Here is a 15,851-nt window from a genome sequence, read left to right as displayed (position 1 = left end):
ATTAGTCGATTATGCATTTCAATTTTTTGTGCACCTAATATCTGCCTCTCCGAGTAACCAGCTCATAGACTAGAATAGTGCAATCTGCCACAGGCAATCTTTAAAAATTTCTGAAAGTGTTCATTGAAACATCCTCTGTGTATGTATATATATATATATATATGTTGTCAACATAAGCATTCTGGTAAAACACTGTTCACATTAAATAGAACCTGATTTTTTGTGGTTAGGTTCATCACCTGGGATGTTTGAGATTGAATGGCCCCCTGACTCGCCAGCTGTGGTTGTAGCGGTATACTACTTCAGATACTGCTCTGAATGGCTGCCAGTACAGTTATTAGACATCTCAGCGCTTGTACTGTGACCGCAGATGGCATATGCTTGCATGTATAATTAAGAAACACATACTGTGTCCGGTGACATCGGCCCCTTTCCACTCTTAACTTCATGGGTTAAGAGGGGAAATGTGGTTAGTGGTTATTTACCGCTCTTCAATTCATTGCAGGGAATGGATAGATTATTTATGAAACAATATGTATTTAGTTGCTTGTAGTTCAAGCAAATGAATGTTCATCCACTTGGACACTGGGACTCTAAAGTTGATGAGATGATTAAAAAGTGATCTAAGATGATTAAAAAAAAACTGAAATTTTTTATTGCACACGAATTGCTTTATTTCTTGCAGTTTCATAAAAATATATTTTCTCTTTTGATAATTTAGATAAACCATATTTCATAGTGAGACTTTATGGGGCCTACTTCTTTGTTATTATCATCATTATCATCACTATGATCATTTCGAGTGAAATTGTAGGAAACAGCTGCCACCAATATCAGTGAAGAAAGCATAAAATGTGTACTGTGATGTTGAGTCTTTTCAGAGCAGCCAAGGTTATGGCATCCTATAGTGTTCTTGACGTCATCTTTTATAGGCAAATGTGTGGTGCCTTATAGTCGCCTTGTTGTACTTGAGACCTTTATTTTTCAAGAGGAAACTGTGTAACGTCATCTTCATTGCATTCTTTGTCCCCATCAAGCAAACTGAGCAGCCAGTCAGTTATGTGCACCAAAATCTAATTTAGAGGGAGTCCCAATGTCCACTGTAGTGGATGCACACATTTACTCGGTAATAAAAAAAGGCACCCTTGTTTCATCCACCAAACAAACCTTTCATGTTTGCCTCTCTTCCTTCAAAAACACATTTCCATGACTTTAGTTGAACTGCTACTCATGTGAAGAATATACTTAATATTATCACATGGGCATCTGACGTAAAACGTTTTCACACTCCAACCCACCATTCTTACGCCCTATCTGGCCCAAACTCAGCCAGGTAGTAGCACAGACTTGTAGCAATAGAAAGGCATTCAGGGTGCTTGTAAGCACCATTTGCTTTCTAAAATAATTTAACAAATGTCCGCACAGATGGATGCTGTGCCTCGCAAGGTTAATAGGAAGTTATTGCTAAAATGTACCCAAGTGGCTTTGGGCATACATAAAAACCCAAGCTCCATTATGGACCCCTTGCAAATTTTGTGTTTTGCTCTCTTTGCACTCTTTCGTAAGTCCGGTGATTGGCGTCCCTTAACTTTAGGTGTGCAAAATCTAAAACTTCCTAAATGCTGCACTGCATAACAGTACTATGTTGCTGCAAAGCTGACTTGAGAAAACCGGCCATTATGCAATGCATATTAAACCTTTGCCTTGCATGCCCTCCTCAACACATTTCTCGATCTGAAGCAAACTGAGTTATGCTCACACTGCTTACACATAAATGACTTAGTTATACATCTGACTTTGGCTAGTTACCTAGCGCATAACGGGAAGTACAATGCGCCTGTGTTGCACAATTTTTTACTCACATTTGGGCAATATTTCGAGAGATTTATGGCCATGTCCACACAATTGCAAAGACTGGACGGAAATTGGGAGTCTTTCAGACTAATTCGGAGAGTTGGCAGGTATGCTTCCATGTCTGAAAAATTAGTCAACAAGTGTTACTTAAAAATTGCAATGATATGTCTTTTTATTGTTTGCAGTTGTGAGCTGGCTCACATTGGCCCTTTGGATTTGACTTCCATTTACAGACCCCTATTTGTGTCAGTGGCATTGAGCTTGACGGCTGTTGGAGATGCCCATGAGGCAGCAATCAATTTTCAACAAGTCCATCAGTCATTAACTCAGTGGCAGTTGAAAATGTGCATGTGATGAGGATATGCAGTAGATTTCTGCTAATTCGACTCCAGTTAATTCAATTTTTTTGTTGTTGTTAATTGGATCCCAACCAAATGTCCCAGCCAGTGCCCATACATTTCCATGTCATTAAACTATACTTGTTTTGATCCTAAAATTAGCCTTTGCCTGGTAATTGGAACTTGGCTGGTCGTCTCGCACGCTCCCAACCCCAGTGACTGCAGTGATGACTCTCATAACAGCAGCGTCTGTCTTAGCTGCACTTAGTGTACAGCAAATGCGTCAAACATGCATCATTTCCTCTCAAAAATGCCTATTTTAGAAACACATGCTTTTTACCACTAATTTAAACACACACATGACAGCATGGGCGGCTTGCTGTTTTCCTTTTGTGTGTGTTTTAATTTGCGGCAAAATACATTTCTTTCACAAAGCACCAACTAGGCCAACAAAGAGTTCTGTTGACGCCTATTTTAGGCCTGCCCCAGGAAGATTTTCAAGCAAAAACAGTAGCTCACAATGAGTTTTAAAGCAAAGCTGTCTTGGCCTCTTCCTTTAACTTTTACGCTGCTGCTGTTGTCTTGCACACCGCTTTGGGAGGTGGTTCAGAGTGTGTATGTGCATGGCAGGAGCATGGCAGGGAGGAAAGTCCACGCGAGAAACTTGTTTGGACCTTTCCATCGCGTCGCATGTGCACAATGCCCTCTGGAGACCCCTGGGCGTCATCATGTTAGCCTTTTTACAGCTGAAATTATCCATGACCGCCCTCAAAAGCATTGTGGAAACTTCAGCACTTACCTCTCTGCTAGCGTGCGAGTCCAGAGGGGACGTAGGTAGAACTGCAGAGAGGAGTGGGAAAAGGAGGCAAAGAATGGGTAGAACCAACGCAGTCTCGAAACGAGTGAATAACAGCCTTGCCATTCGCAGTTCCCATGCAAGGGCAGAGGTGGGAGAGGGAAAAGACAATGTAAAAAGGCAAGGAAACAGCGGTTGCAGGCAAACTGAAGGTACGGGATGGCACGGCATGGTTTTGCTATTTCTGAAAAATAAACACCATGCAAATTTGTCAAGCGAACAACTGACACAGGGCTTGTAGATGCAAAGCCACATTAAAACACCGTAAGGTCTAGGCGACGCTACGGAAGTGGTCACACGTCAAATCAACACTTCTGTGTCAGCCGCGGTAGCTTCATGGCTATGGCATTGCTTGAGGTTGCGGATTCAATCCCGACTATGGCAGCCGCATTTCGACGGGCGAAATACAAAAATGCTAGTGCACTTAGGTTTAGATGCACATTAAAATAAAACCAGGGTTTCAAATGTAATCCGGAGTCTGCCACTATGGCGTGCTTCATAATCTGATCGTGGTTTTGCCATCATCATCATCAGCCTGGTTTCGCCCACTGCAGGGCAAAGGCCTCTCCCATACTTCTCCAACTACCCCGGTCATGTACTAATTGTGGCCATGTCGTCCCTGCAAACTTCTTAATCTCATCCGCCCACCTAACTTTCTGCCGCCCCCTAATACGCTTCCCTTCCCTTGGAATCCAGTCCGTAACCCTTAATGACCATCGGTCATCTTCCCTCCTCATTACATGTCCTGCCCATGCCAATTTCTTTTTCTTAATTTCAACTAAGATGCCATTAACTCGCGTTTGTTCCCTCACCCAATCTGCTCTTTTCTTATCCCTTAATGTTACACCCATCATTCTTCTTTCCATAGCTCGTTGCGTTGTCATCAATTTAAGTAGAACCATTTTCATAAGCCTCCAGGTTTCTGCCCCATATGTGAGTTCTGGTAAGACACAGCTGCTATACACTTTTCTCTTGAGGGATAATGGCAACCTGCTGTTCATGATCTGAGAATGCCTGCCAAACGCACCCTAGCCAATTTTTGTTCTGATTATTTCAGTATTACCTGCCCTAAGTAGATGTGTTCCTTTACCACTTCCAGTGCCTCGCTACCTATCATAAACTGCTGTTCTCTTCTGAGACTGTTGAACATTACTGTAGTTTTCTGCAGATTAATTTTTAGACCCACCCATCTGCTTTGCCTCTCCAGGTGAGTGAGCATGCAATGCAATTGGTCTCCTGAGTTACTAAGCAATGCAATATCATCAGCGAATCGCAAGTTACTAAGGTACCCTCCATTAACTTTTATCCCCAATTGTTCCCAATCCAGGCCTCTGAATACCTCCTGTAAACATGCTGTGAATAACATTGGAGAGATCGTATCTCCCTGCCTGACGCCTTTTTTTATTGGGATTTTGTTGCTTGCTTTATGGAGGACTACGGTGGCTGTGAAGCCGCTATAGATATCTTTCAGTATTTTTACATACGGCTCCTCTACACCCTGATTCCGTAATGCCTCCATGACTGCTGAGGTTTCGACAGAATCAAACGCTTTCTCGTAATCAATGAAAGCTATATGTAAGGGTTGGTTATATTCCGCACATTTCTCTATCACCTGATTGATAGTGTGAATATGGTCTGTTGTTGAGTAGCCTTTACGGAATCCTGCCTGGTCCTTTAGTTGACATAAGTCTAAGGTGTTCCTGATTCTATTTGCGATTACCTTAGTAAATACTTTGTAGGCAACGGACAGTAAGCTGATTGGTCTATAATTTTTCAAGTCTTTGGCGTCCCCTTTTTTATAGATTAGGATTATGTTGGCGTTCTTCCAAGACTTCGGTATGCTCGAGGTCATGAGGCATTGCGTATACAAGGTGGCCAGTTTCTCCAGAACAATCTGCCCACCATCCTTCAACAAATCTGCTGTTACCTGATCCTCCCCAGCTGCCTTCCCCTTTTGCATAGCTCCCAAGGCTTTCTTTACTTCTTCGGGCGTTACTTGTGGGATTTCAAGTTCCTCTAGACTATTCTCTCTTCTATTATCGTCATGGGTGCCACTGGTACTGTATAAATCTCTATAGAACTCCTCAGCCACTTGAATTATCTCATCCATGTTTGCCATGTACAGCCCCATAACTCAATTAAAGTTTGAGCAGTTCTGCCATGATGCAATGTGCCTTGTGAAGCAGTGATAATGCTCAACCCTCTCGGAGATTATGAACACTAGCACACAACACCTCAAGGAAACATGTCTCCCTGTATGTTCTGTGTACTATGCAGACAAACAGCAGTGGTGCACGCAAGGTAACATTTAACACCAACTCACCACTCTTGTATTAGGCTAAATGCTGAAGAAATTATACATTTGCTGTCCACATCACTGCTAATTATCGTCAATCAAAACGAACAGCATGGAAAGCTTCGTTTACATCAATTCCCACAGGGCAAGGGATCCACATATTTTACAGTATTTACCCACTTCTGATGCTCCTCTTTTTCCAAGAAAATTTGTCTGAAAATTGCTTGGGCGGTGCACTTTGATATGAAACCAAAACCAATACGGGCATCCGCTCCTGTATTACCTACGGAATTAATCATATTCTACGGCTTAATATACCCAATCACGCTTTCCCCCGTTGAAGTTGCACAAAATGCCACGCTGTGCTCCATTCTTTTCCCTACACTAACAGGAATCTGTAAGATTTGCATATAAAACATTGCATAAACTTCCTCTAGCCCCTTGTGTTGATCACCGCACCAACTTTTTACTGTTCAAACTTAGCGACCGTGTATTACCAAATGCCCATCAACACAAATATTGCACACATCATTGTTTACCACATATGATTCATATCATCATGATCATTATGAGTCCCAAAAATTAGGACAAATTACAATTTGCTTTCATATTCATGTGTTGCCACGCAGCTCTGGAATAGTTTACCCCAAGAAATTAAACCTTTTAACTCTTTCCCTACCATGGGGAAGGTAAGTGTTATTTGTAGGTTATGCCAAATTTTTTTTTAAAGGAACTATTGCACCTAATATTTTATGTAATACATAAACAAAAAGCAGAATGTATGTACTTTTCATGCATAAAAGTTTAATAACGAGATGTACCGTATGTCATAAAATAAGATATACGATTGCCAGAATCAAGATTGTGGGATAAAATTGAACAAAGTTTCTAAAGACACACTTGTATCTACGAAGAAAAATATGTAACAAAAATTATGATGTATACAAAATGTATTGCAGTCTAATAGGCACTATCTCTGAAAAAATCAAAATTTTTCATTGAACAGGTATTCCACCTCAATAATTTAACTGCAAGCACTACAGTTTGACGTGCCAGGCTGCGGCCAGTGATGTTCCGAGCTGATTTGCGTCGTCATCACTCTCGGAGTCAAAGTCCTACGAAAAGACAGTGTTCTGAGACTCGCTGCTGCTCGTTCCATCAATAAAATCAGCTGCAGATGCAGCAGAATCACGACATCTGCGATCTTTCGAAGCTTGTGCGCCACGTTGGAGGCAACCATTTTTGCTTTCTACTTTGGCCATCACGAAACTTTGTGGAGCGCGTTAAAAAATTGCCACTTGGCATGAAAAAATTGGATTGCTTAGAAAACAGAAATATAGTTCTCCTCCCTCACGTCCAATAGCGCAGTGTGTCCATGAGTGGCACGTAAGGTCTCGACAGCAGCATTTCAAACTATCGATAGCGGGCGGCCATTTTTGCTTTCTGCTTTGACAATCGCGAAATTTCAAAGCGCATTCAAAAATGAACACCTGGCGGGGAAAAAAGCGAACTGCTTAGAAAACAAAAAAAAAACAGTTCTCCTCCTTCACGCCCGATGGCACAGTGTGTCCGTGAGCGCTGCGGAAGGTATTGAAAGCGGCATTTCAAACCATCATTACGGGCCAGCTATGCCCAATGGGTGCAGTACAAAAAGAGTTAACCTCATATAGCTCTTTCAAATATGTTCTGCATAACTACATGTCAGGCACACAAGAATAAATCAGTGTGCTTTATGCCTAGTAGCGTGCTTTATGTATTACCTTGCCCTCCCCCCCCCCCCTCCCGCTCTCTCTCTCTCTCTGACTTTTTTTATTATACAATTCTTTTACCCTTTGAGGGTCAATGCCATATATTTACGGCATCATCTGTATGTTTGAAAACGCTAATTTTTCAACTCTTTGTTGCCCAGCAACTGCTGCCACCCTGTATGGATAAAGGATTTTTTATTTTATTTAATATCCCCCCCACCTAGTCTCCTGCTTTTCATTGTGCTGCTTCTTTACAGTGGCGTTTCAGCGGCCACTCGCGCATCCACGCGTGCAAGGGCACGCGGTGGTTAGTTTTGGTTTCGTCTTGCACGCTGTTTCCGTTCGGTGCACTCTCAAAAACTAATGCCAATCTGGTTTCTAATCTCTCAAAGGGTCACTGCTAGATGCTCGCTCTTCTCTTGCTCACATTGGTGCGATTACATCTGTTCACAGGTGGTTGCTGGTTTATTACAAATGAGGCCGCCATATACGAACAATGCTGTCATGTCTGTGTGTCTTTTCTCGAGACACAGCTCGCCAAAACTGATTGCCCCTCGTTGGCGACAGAACGACGGATTACTGCAAGTTTCTGACTCGTTTGATTTTTTTGACGGGCGCACAACCATAGAGTTTTCTTGCGTGTGCTCACATATGCGGTTCAATTATGCTATGGGTGTGCACGCTAATTGCTCCTGCAAGTAAGTCGATTGGCAATTCCTCCGATGCGGCCTACTAGTGTATCTACTTTTTGTCCTTACTATTATATTAGTATTTGTGGGAAGCCCATCTGCATTCATGAATAAATGATGCTTGTTTACCTACGAAAAATATTTTTTGTCAATTTATGGTCACTAAAAAAATTGCAGTAAATTCTTTTTGAAATAGGTCAGTCTGAAGATTTTAAATGTGCACAAAATAAATAAATCTGAGCCTGGGGGTTCGCATTTGGCAAGAAAAACCTGACCCCCCTCAAAGGGTTAAGCTTGCGTTCAATGCATGTTTACTTCAGGGAACCATCCTACAATTTTATGGTTCTGAAGTCCCACCTTGGTACGCCTGTGTACTCTGTTTGGTGCAGTCAAATTTATTTATTTATTTTTATCCTTGGCACATTTCTGGGTTGTGTCCCAGTTATTCTAGAAATAAACATTGTTTTCCAGCGCAGTTGCATTAAATGGACTGTAAGCGTCCTCTTGGGTCTTCGCACAGGCTAATCACTGTGGAAGATGAGCTGCGACGGGAGCAGCGGGAGATGCAAGGCATGATTCGGGCCAAGCAGCAGCTGATTGATGCACAGGAGCGCAAGATCCAGACATTGGATGCAGCCAACCAGCGGTTGCTGGGAGCTCTTGCTCAGTTACGCCAACACTATCAAGACCAGGTTCAGCTGGAGCCCCGACTCCTGGCCAATGGTGCTTCCTCGCCACCACCACCCTCATACAGGAGCAGCTCCTGCTGACATGTGCCCATCACATTTACACAAGTGCTCCCTTGGGAAAAGACACATTGTGGCCTCTTTGTGGACAAGTGCCTAAACTGCAAAGTACCCCCACCCTCCTCCCTGCAACACTTTTGTGACAGTCTCATCTTTGGTGGCTCACGACTTATGCAATTTGAACCTAGAGAAGCCTATCGGCAAGCAGTGTGGAAGTTTGTCTTGTGTCCTGCATAGTGCTAGCTTTTGCTAAAGGGACCTTTGAATGGTTGTACAATAGAAAAGAGGTTGTGGTAGTATTCTACTTTTCACACCAAGGCAATGGCCAGGAAGCACTACACATGCTCTTATTCAATCTCCCATGGCTTTGTAATGTGTGTGAAAGGAGGTAATGGATTTCTTTCTTCTAGTTGGAGCCTGCAAAGCTTTTTTTTTTTTCCATCTCTGATATATTGTGCGATGTTATGGTCCTAGGGAAGTTTAAATTGGAGCATTGTTTTCAGTGCACCAACAGAGCTGGCATAGCATTTCACGTGACCACTTCAATGTCAATTTTTGTCCTGTTTCATACAGATGTGAAGATTTTGCAAATTTGCCTCGGGGCACTTGTGGCCTAGTTTATGCACTTAGTCTAGCGCTGCACTGCCTGCATATAAAATTGTTGAGTATGTTTCTATTGTACCTTCAAGGATGTGAAAGTAAGGTAACATCATCAGTTTATAATGGACCAAACTCACTATTTAATATTGGAGAGCTACTTTAATGGACACCGGTGATTTTTCTCTTTCTTCCCTTTATGATCAACAGCTGAAAATATTTAAAAGTAATGCTCTGACTACTGATATCTGACCATAAAATGCACTTTGTTCTTTCTTGGCCAGCATAGGTAGGTAGCATCTTGAAAAAACAAAATGCTTTATCCCACTTTGGGGCATGTAATGTTGAATAATTTTTCACAAGTTACTTACCAAGCAGGACATTGAGTAGGATAAATTATGTAATGAAGTAATTGAAAGTTTTCCCTTCAATTTGCTTGCAAAATGGGAAGCGTTTAAGCACCCTCCACAGCTTAAGTGTCTTGCCTTCCTAATTTTGTTTCAAGCTGCAACAATAGTTCTTTGTGCACCTGACCAGCACTGTAGAAGGCACAAGCTGAAATCATGTCTGCCATTGTCTGTGTGGTACACTTATTGGATGGAGAGCAGTTACTGAGCATCCATTTTGATGTTGCTCTCTGGGATTTTGTCTCAATTTCTAGGGTTAATCACAGCTGCTTAACACCGTGCTCATACTGTAATGCTCTTACTTACAGGGCCACAGTGACCAATTCAGTCTGTAGGAAGATGTAGACTGTTTGTTACTTGTGGCTCTTAATGTTTTGTAATTGTGATTGTAAGGTTTGATTTAGGATTAACTGAGATATGACCACATACTGTATGGCGAAAATTGAATCCTGTAACTAATAACTACCTGTTTATATATAACTAACTTAACATTGTTCATTGTACATCTATAGTTTCATTGCTTTAGGTATATTGGCTTCTAATATTTTTCTTTCTTTTTTTTCTTTTTTTTTCATAGATGTCAGGTGTTTTTTTAACTTGCTTGAATTTAAAAGCTATGGCTTATCGCTGCACCTATTGCTATATTGTTTCTGTGCTTTTGGTACCTTGGTTTTTTAATATTGTTCGATCCCAGACATCTTTCATGCTCAATTTTTTTCTTGCAATAGTTAGGAAGCTTTGACAGGACAGGGCTTAATTCTAAGAAAATTAGTTTATTGCTAGAAAGCATGGTGTATTGGAAAGGTACCTTTTGAAGTATTTCTAATATCAGGGCATGATTGGCTGTGCAGATATGTAGGCTATAGATCATATAGATGTAAAGAAGGGCACTTCTGTGAGGAAATTTTTGTTTTTGTGTCTATGTGTGTGTCCTGTACAGAGCGAAGTTTCCTCAGGATTAGTTAGCAGTAACCAAAGCTTAATCAAAGCATGCCTAAGACACATCAAAATCTCATGCAGTATGTAGTATGCTTGCAGTATGTATTACAGGCCACCCTAGTCTGTCTGTTACTGAGCATGTCTGTGGTCACAGTTGTGGTTGCTTAAGGGAACAGCATTATCTATGTATTTCAAACTTGAGTTATTCTTTTCACTTTCAATAATCAAAATATGCTGGCTTAATTGAGTTTAACAAATATTAGCAATCAATCAGACGACAATAAAAAAAATGTAGGGTGGTTGTGTTCTGTGGACATTTGCAGAAATACTTTACAGGAGTAATGAACCTGGGCCATGCATAGTAATATGGTTCCATATGCATTCAGACAGTGAATGCTTGTGCTAAAATATGTTCTCAGTTGAATTTAAGTAGGCAGAATCATGAGAGCAAGCTATGTGGCCTCCAATGCCATGCTAAGTCTAATACAAGCCATCAGTTTCTTTAAGTCAGGTATACCGGGTGGTTTTTTTTTTCTTTTAATTATTATTATTCTAGCTGCGCCAAATTTTTTAAAAATCGCCTTTGGCGATAGCACAATTTAACCCTTGAGCTAAATTACTCAATGCGGCAGCCATTACTCCTGTGAGAAACCAAAACGCTTAATTGAATTAATTGAATAAGTACACTAATTAACTGTTTTAATTGATTGCGTTACGGCACATGTTGCAATTTACAAATTGTAGCCGGTGAGTTCGCAAGGTGTATCCAGTTGGAACAAGTTCTCAAGACTGCACCAGTTTCAAGGTATTAATCTTCAATGTTTCTGACGAAGTACATTGGCGTTCCAGTTACAGTTGTGCTTCATTGCATAAAACAGTTTGTTTAAAAAAAAAAGTGACTGGAGCAGTGCATTTTTACGGCAAGTTTAACAGCACGTTTCTCTAAACTGGTGCCACCCCCTTAATTTGTTCCACGTCGATATGCCTTGCAAGCTCACTAGCTACAATTTGTAGACATATATGTGTGGTGAAGTTAATTAGTGTAATTAACTTAATTATTCAATTAAAAATTTTGATTTCTCATAGAAGTAGTGGGCTACCTCATTGAGTAGTTTACCTCAACTGTTACAATTGTGCTATCTGCCACAGGCCATTTTAAAAAATGTGGTGCAGCTAAAGAAAAACACCCTATATCATGCCTGGTAATGTTTGAATAGATTTTTCATCTAAGATGTTGGGTATTTATTGAACTTGGACATGTGTGCATTAACTGCAATTGTGTCTTTTTCTTTTCTATCACTTTTTTTTTTCTTCATGTGTGTGTGTTGTTTTACATGGTAGCACTATGTAGAGACTTCTGAAAAACTCGGGAGATGAGATTAGTACTGCTATTTTCTCTGAAGCCACAGTTATGTTGGCAGGATCGGCTTTCGTTTAACTTAGCTGGATAAAGGTGTTTGCATTATTAAGGGTCATAAAGAAAAGTTTTCTTCCTCCCTCCCCCTGCTATCTGGCCTGCTAGTTTTAATGCATGCAACCAGACTAGCTCTATGAGGTTCCTTGTTGAAAGCTGTCTGCACAGTTGAGCTTGCCTTACAGCAAGTCTCTAATTATGAATGAATCATCACAATATAACAGGGCTGCCACTAGTATGCTTTATCTGAAATGTGCCTGCCACTTACCACCTCCGGTATTTGCTTGCTTGCATATAATGGTCTTTCTTGGGGACCTGATGAGAACTTTGTCAGCTGATGTGTTCACTCAGGTGAAGCTGGTCCATGAGAGGGGCTCGCCTTGAATGCTTCTTTTCAATGCTTCTCTTCATTTGTGTTTTGTATTGCATATACACATCTCTGTTGTGAAAGCTTTGCATTTAGATTTCTTTATTTACTGTTCCCACAACAAATTATGCAGCAGTTATTTGCTCTAAAGAAAGAAAAAAATGCCTTGTATATACAAAAAAAGATGTTATGAAGAAAAGAAATGGATGTACATTATTGCAATGAAAGCTGTGGCAACACCTTCATTTTTTGTACAAATTGCAGCTTTTGCCCAGCTACTGCACTTCAGGGATTGCTAGTGAATAAAATAAGCTGTCATTTTTCTCTTATTTGTATAAAGCTTGTATTGTTTTTGTTTTCAGTTTAACGGAAATGTTGATTAATTTGCAGCATGCGTGTGCCTTTGGCATGTTTGAATACTGCAAATTTTAGTTGATGTTGTACCCATTTATTTTTGGGTCTGGACGTCATCCTAGGCTTGAGGTTGTATACCTGTTATATTATGCCCCACCATGTGACACTGAAGAACATGTTGTCACTCTCAGATCCATTACCAAAGAGCACCACTTTCTCTTGTGTGAAAAAGCTTTTTGTTCGTTGATTTTCATGTATGCCCAAGGACAGGTCGTTGACAGTAAGAGCGTCATTGCTCATGGAACACAATGCTCTGTGCTGTTGGTGCAGACACAAATATGTGTATTTTGACATGCAATACTGTCCAGAGGAGCTTATAGAGATCACTATACATGTTAAAAGCATACAAATATATATATATATATATATATATTATTGTAAGGTGGCATATTGGGTTGTTGGTTGGGATTATTATTGAAGGCAGTAGGCAGTGCAAACAACAAGTGCTAACCAAATAAACCTTCAGTTGTGAGTCAGCGCTTGTGTTTACCCTCTTTTTGTCCCTTGTTGTTAGCGCTAGCACTGTTACCTGCCTTCAAGAATATATATATATATGTGTGCTATACATATTGATTGATTGTTGACTGCTTTTTGTTTGTTTTGTAGCAGTTGATTAAGTGCATCTATGCAGTCTGTCAAGAGGAGCACAGAGGTCAGGAAATGGGTCATGTAAATTGAACTTTATGCCAAAAGATATTGCGTTGGCACATGTGTTTGCTCACTCCATGTTCCATGCAAGCTTTTTGTGTTTTCCAATGTCACTTTCATTAATTTTGCACAGAACACACAACTGGACTATAACACTTCATGTGCACTCATTGTATGTTGAAGAATTGCCGTAAAATACACTCCATTCAGAAGTGTTTGAAGCATTCATAAAAAGCAACATGAGGATGCATTAGTCTGCACTTGAAACTGTGTTCCTTCTTTTGTTATAAGATTTTCTGCAGGTCTCAGGCAGGTTATTGAGTATAATTATGTGCAAATTCTCTTGTCATAACTGGTACTACTGAACGAAATCTATTTGTTGCACAGTAATGTCTCTGTGGGCATGAAATGAGCCTGGAGGGTCGGCACAACCAGAAAGTTGACATTGGGTGCAACAAACCTTACCCTGGCTTCCTCTTTTAGCATCTTGGATGTAGCGAGCGTATTGCTTTGTTCCCAGTGGCTGCACTTGTCTGGAAAGAAGCATTGAGCAGCAGCAGGTGTGGATGATTAGCCAGTAATCATTTGCAACCAATGCCTACTAGCTTCTTTACTCAGTTCACTTTTTATCTTGTATTTCTCATAGCTAATGTTAGTAAACAGATTCTAAAGCATACCCATGAGATCTATACCCATACACATCCTTGGAATGAGATTTCAACTTGTCTGGGCAGTGAACAACTTTCTTCCTTAGATGCAATGTGCCTTGTGCCACACACCTGGGTCAAATGAAACAAGTGGGAGGTGGGGAAGGCTGCTTATTATAAGCTTGTATTAATTTTAGTTCACTTGCCACACATGACTCATTTTTATTGGTGGCACTCAACATTGTATTGTATCAATCAAATATATTTATATCTAGTGCTGTGCAAAGTTTTTGTAAATAAATTGTCTATATTTTATCTTGTGGTCTTTGTCATTGAAATTTGTTTTATATGTGGACACCCAGGCTATAAAATTCAATGGCAACTTTTTTTGCAAGAGGCTTCATTAGTTATGGCGTGTGATGTGCATTTAATTCAAATTGTGTATCTCTAAAAGAGTTGTGCAAGTTGGCAAGCTACTTATTGCTGAAACAGTGCAAGGAGTGTGAGTCAGTTACGATACCCACAGCCTTTCCTTTCCTTCTTTCCTTATGATTTACGATAGATTACTACTGCTACTAAGAAGCTAATTAAAGTATAGATACCTCAAATGCTGTGTCCAGAGATGGGAGCATTGCATTCCTGCATTCTAGTTACAATTAACACTGACAGACAGAATAAAAACAGAATTGTGTCTAAAGAAAGTGTTCTTGATCAGGTGGTTTCCACGTAAAGTCCAATCTGAAAGGTGAGAAATGCATGGAAAATGAGAAAGAGACAGAGAGCAAGGACATGGAAAGTGAGGAATGTATGGAGAAAAGAAGTGGAACCTATATGTCCCACTATCCACCTTATGATTGGGTAGGAGTCTGCAGGATCCATCATCATTGCACTCTTCTACCTTATCATGGCTGCTTGCAAAACAGCCTGTGTGCACTAGGGCACTGTACAAGCAACCAGTGCCTGTTTTGTGTACTTCCACTGAGTCTATTGAGCACCATTTGTACTGTCCTTCAGGGCTGTCCAGTATTGCAACAGTTATTTGGAAAAACCAGATGCTTCCTGTAAAGCATCAAAAGTTGCATACATATCGCATAGTGATGTGGGCGTGAAGTGAAATGGTTAATCTGTTATTGGTAGGAGTGTGTGACAAATTGCAATGCCTGAGGTTGCAAAAATAAGAACAGCACACAGCTGTCGTGAATACCTGTTTTCAAGTATATTCAGTGAACACTATGGAAAATTGGCTTTGACTTTTCTTGTATCATTGATCTAGTGCAAAAAAAAGTTTTTTGCAAAAAGACTACCTTTGTAGTGAAGGAAAGACAAATAACACAGTGGGAAAGGAAGATGAATTAAACATTCAAATGTTCAAGTGCTGTGCCTTTTTGATGAATTTACAGAAAAAAGGTTCACCTAATGTCCTAAAGTGCAGGAATGTAACCATACAAAAATGTTCATTCGTAGTTATATTTCGTATGGTTGAATTTAGAAGTGCTCTGCAATGATAAGTATGAAATTTACAGAAAAAAAATATCACCTATAATGCAGAAACGTTACCGCACAGAATTGTTCAATCATAATTGTATTTCATTGCTACAGCATCATTAAGTTGCTCTGAAAGGTGGGACTGATATGTCCTGCCGTCCTTAAAAAACGACTGGCAATTCCTCAAATGAACGTCTCGTGTCCTTAAAGGGTTGATGGTGTGAGCCAAGCAAGTGATTGAAGCCCACAGTGGGTGCACCAGCTATAACAGGTGCACTGTAATAAATGTCAGCAATACTTTTTTTTTTTTTAAGCCCTGTACTCAAACCTAATATTGCCTTATTTTTAGCTTAGTTGGGTCACCGGATTAGATTGATGACCTGTGAAACCTAAATGTCTTAGAGTT

At 40.4% G+C, this 15,851-nt stretch overlaps 1 protein-coding gene across 7 annotated transcripts in view; it reads left to right on the top strand.

Moving 5' to 3' along the window:
* raskol (Ras GTPase-activating protein raskol) overlaps nucleotides 1-14,278 on the top strand; it is a 249,508-nt gene extending 235,230 nt beyond the window's left edge. For all 7 annotated transcript variants that reach the window (XM_065451149.1, XM_065451146.1, XM_065451148.1 and 4 more), the window contains one exon: nucleotides 8,302-14,278. In XM_065451149.1, the coding sequence (XP_065307221.1) occupies nucleotides 8,302-8,551 (250 nt within the window). In that variant the 3' untranslated portion in view covers nucleotides 8,552-14,278. The remainder of the gene's footprint in view (nucleotides 1-8,301) is intronic.
* The last annotated feature ends 1,573 nt before the right edge of the window (nucleotides 14,279-15,851 follow it).

Source organism: Dermacentor albipictus, chromosome 1, assembly GCF_038994185.2.
Source record: "Dermacentor albipictus isolate Rhodes 1998 colony chromosome 1, USDA_Dalb.pri_finalv2, whole genome shotgun sequence".
NCBI classification, from domain to species: Eukaryota; Metazoa; Arthropoda; class Arachnida; order Ixodida; family Ixodidae; genus Dermacentor; species Dermacentor albipictus.
Note: the sequence above shows the minus strand (reverse complement) of the source record. Positions and strands in the feature narration are given on the sequence as shown.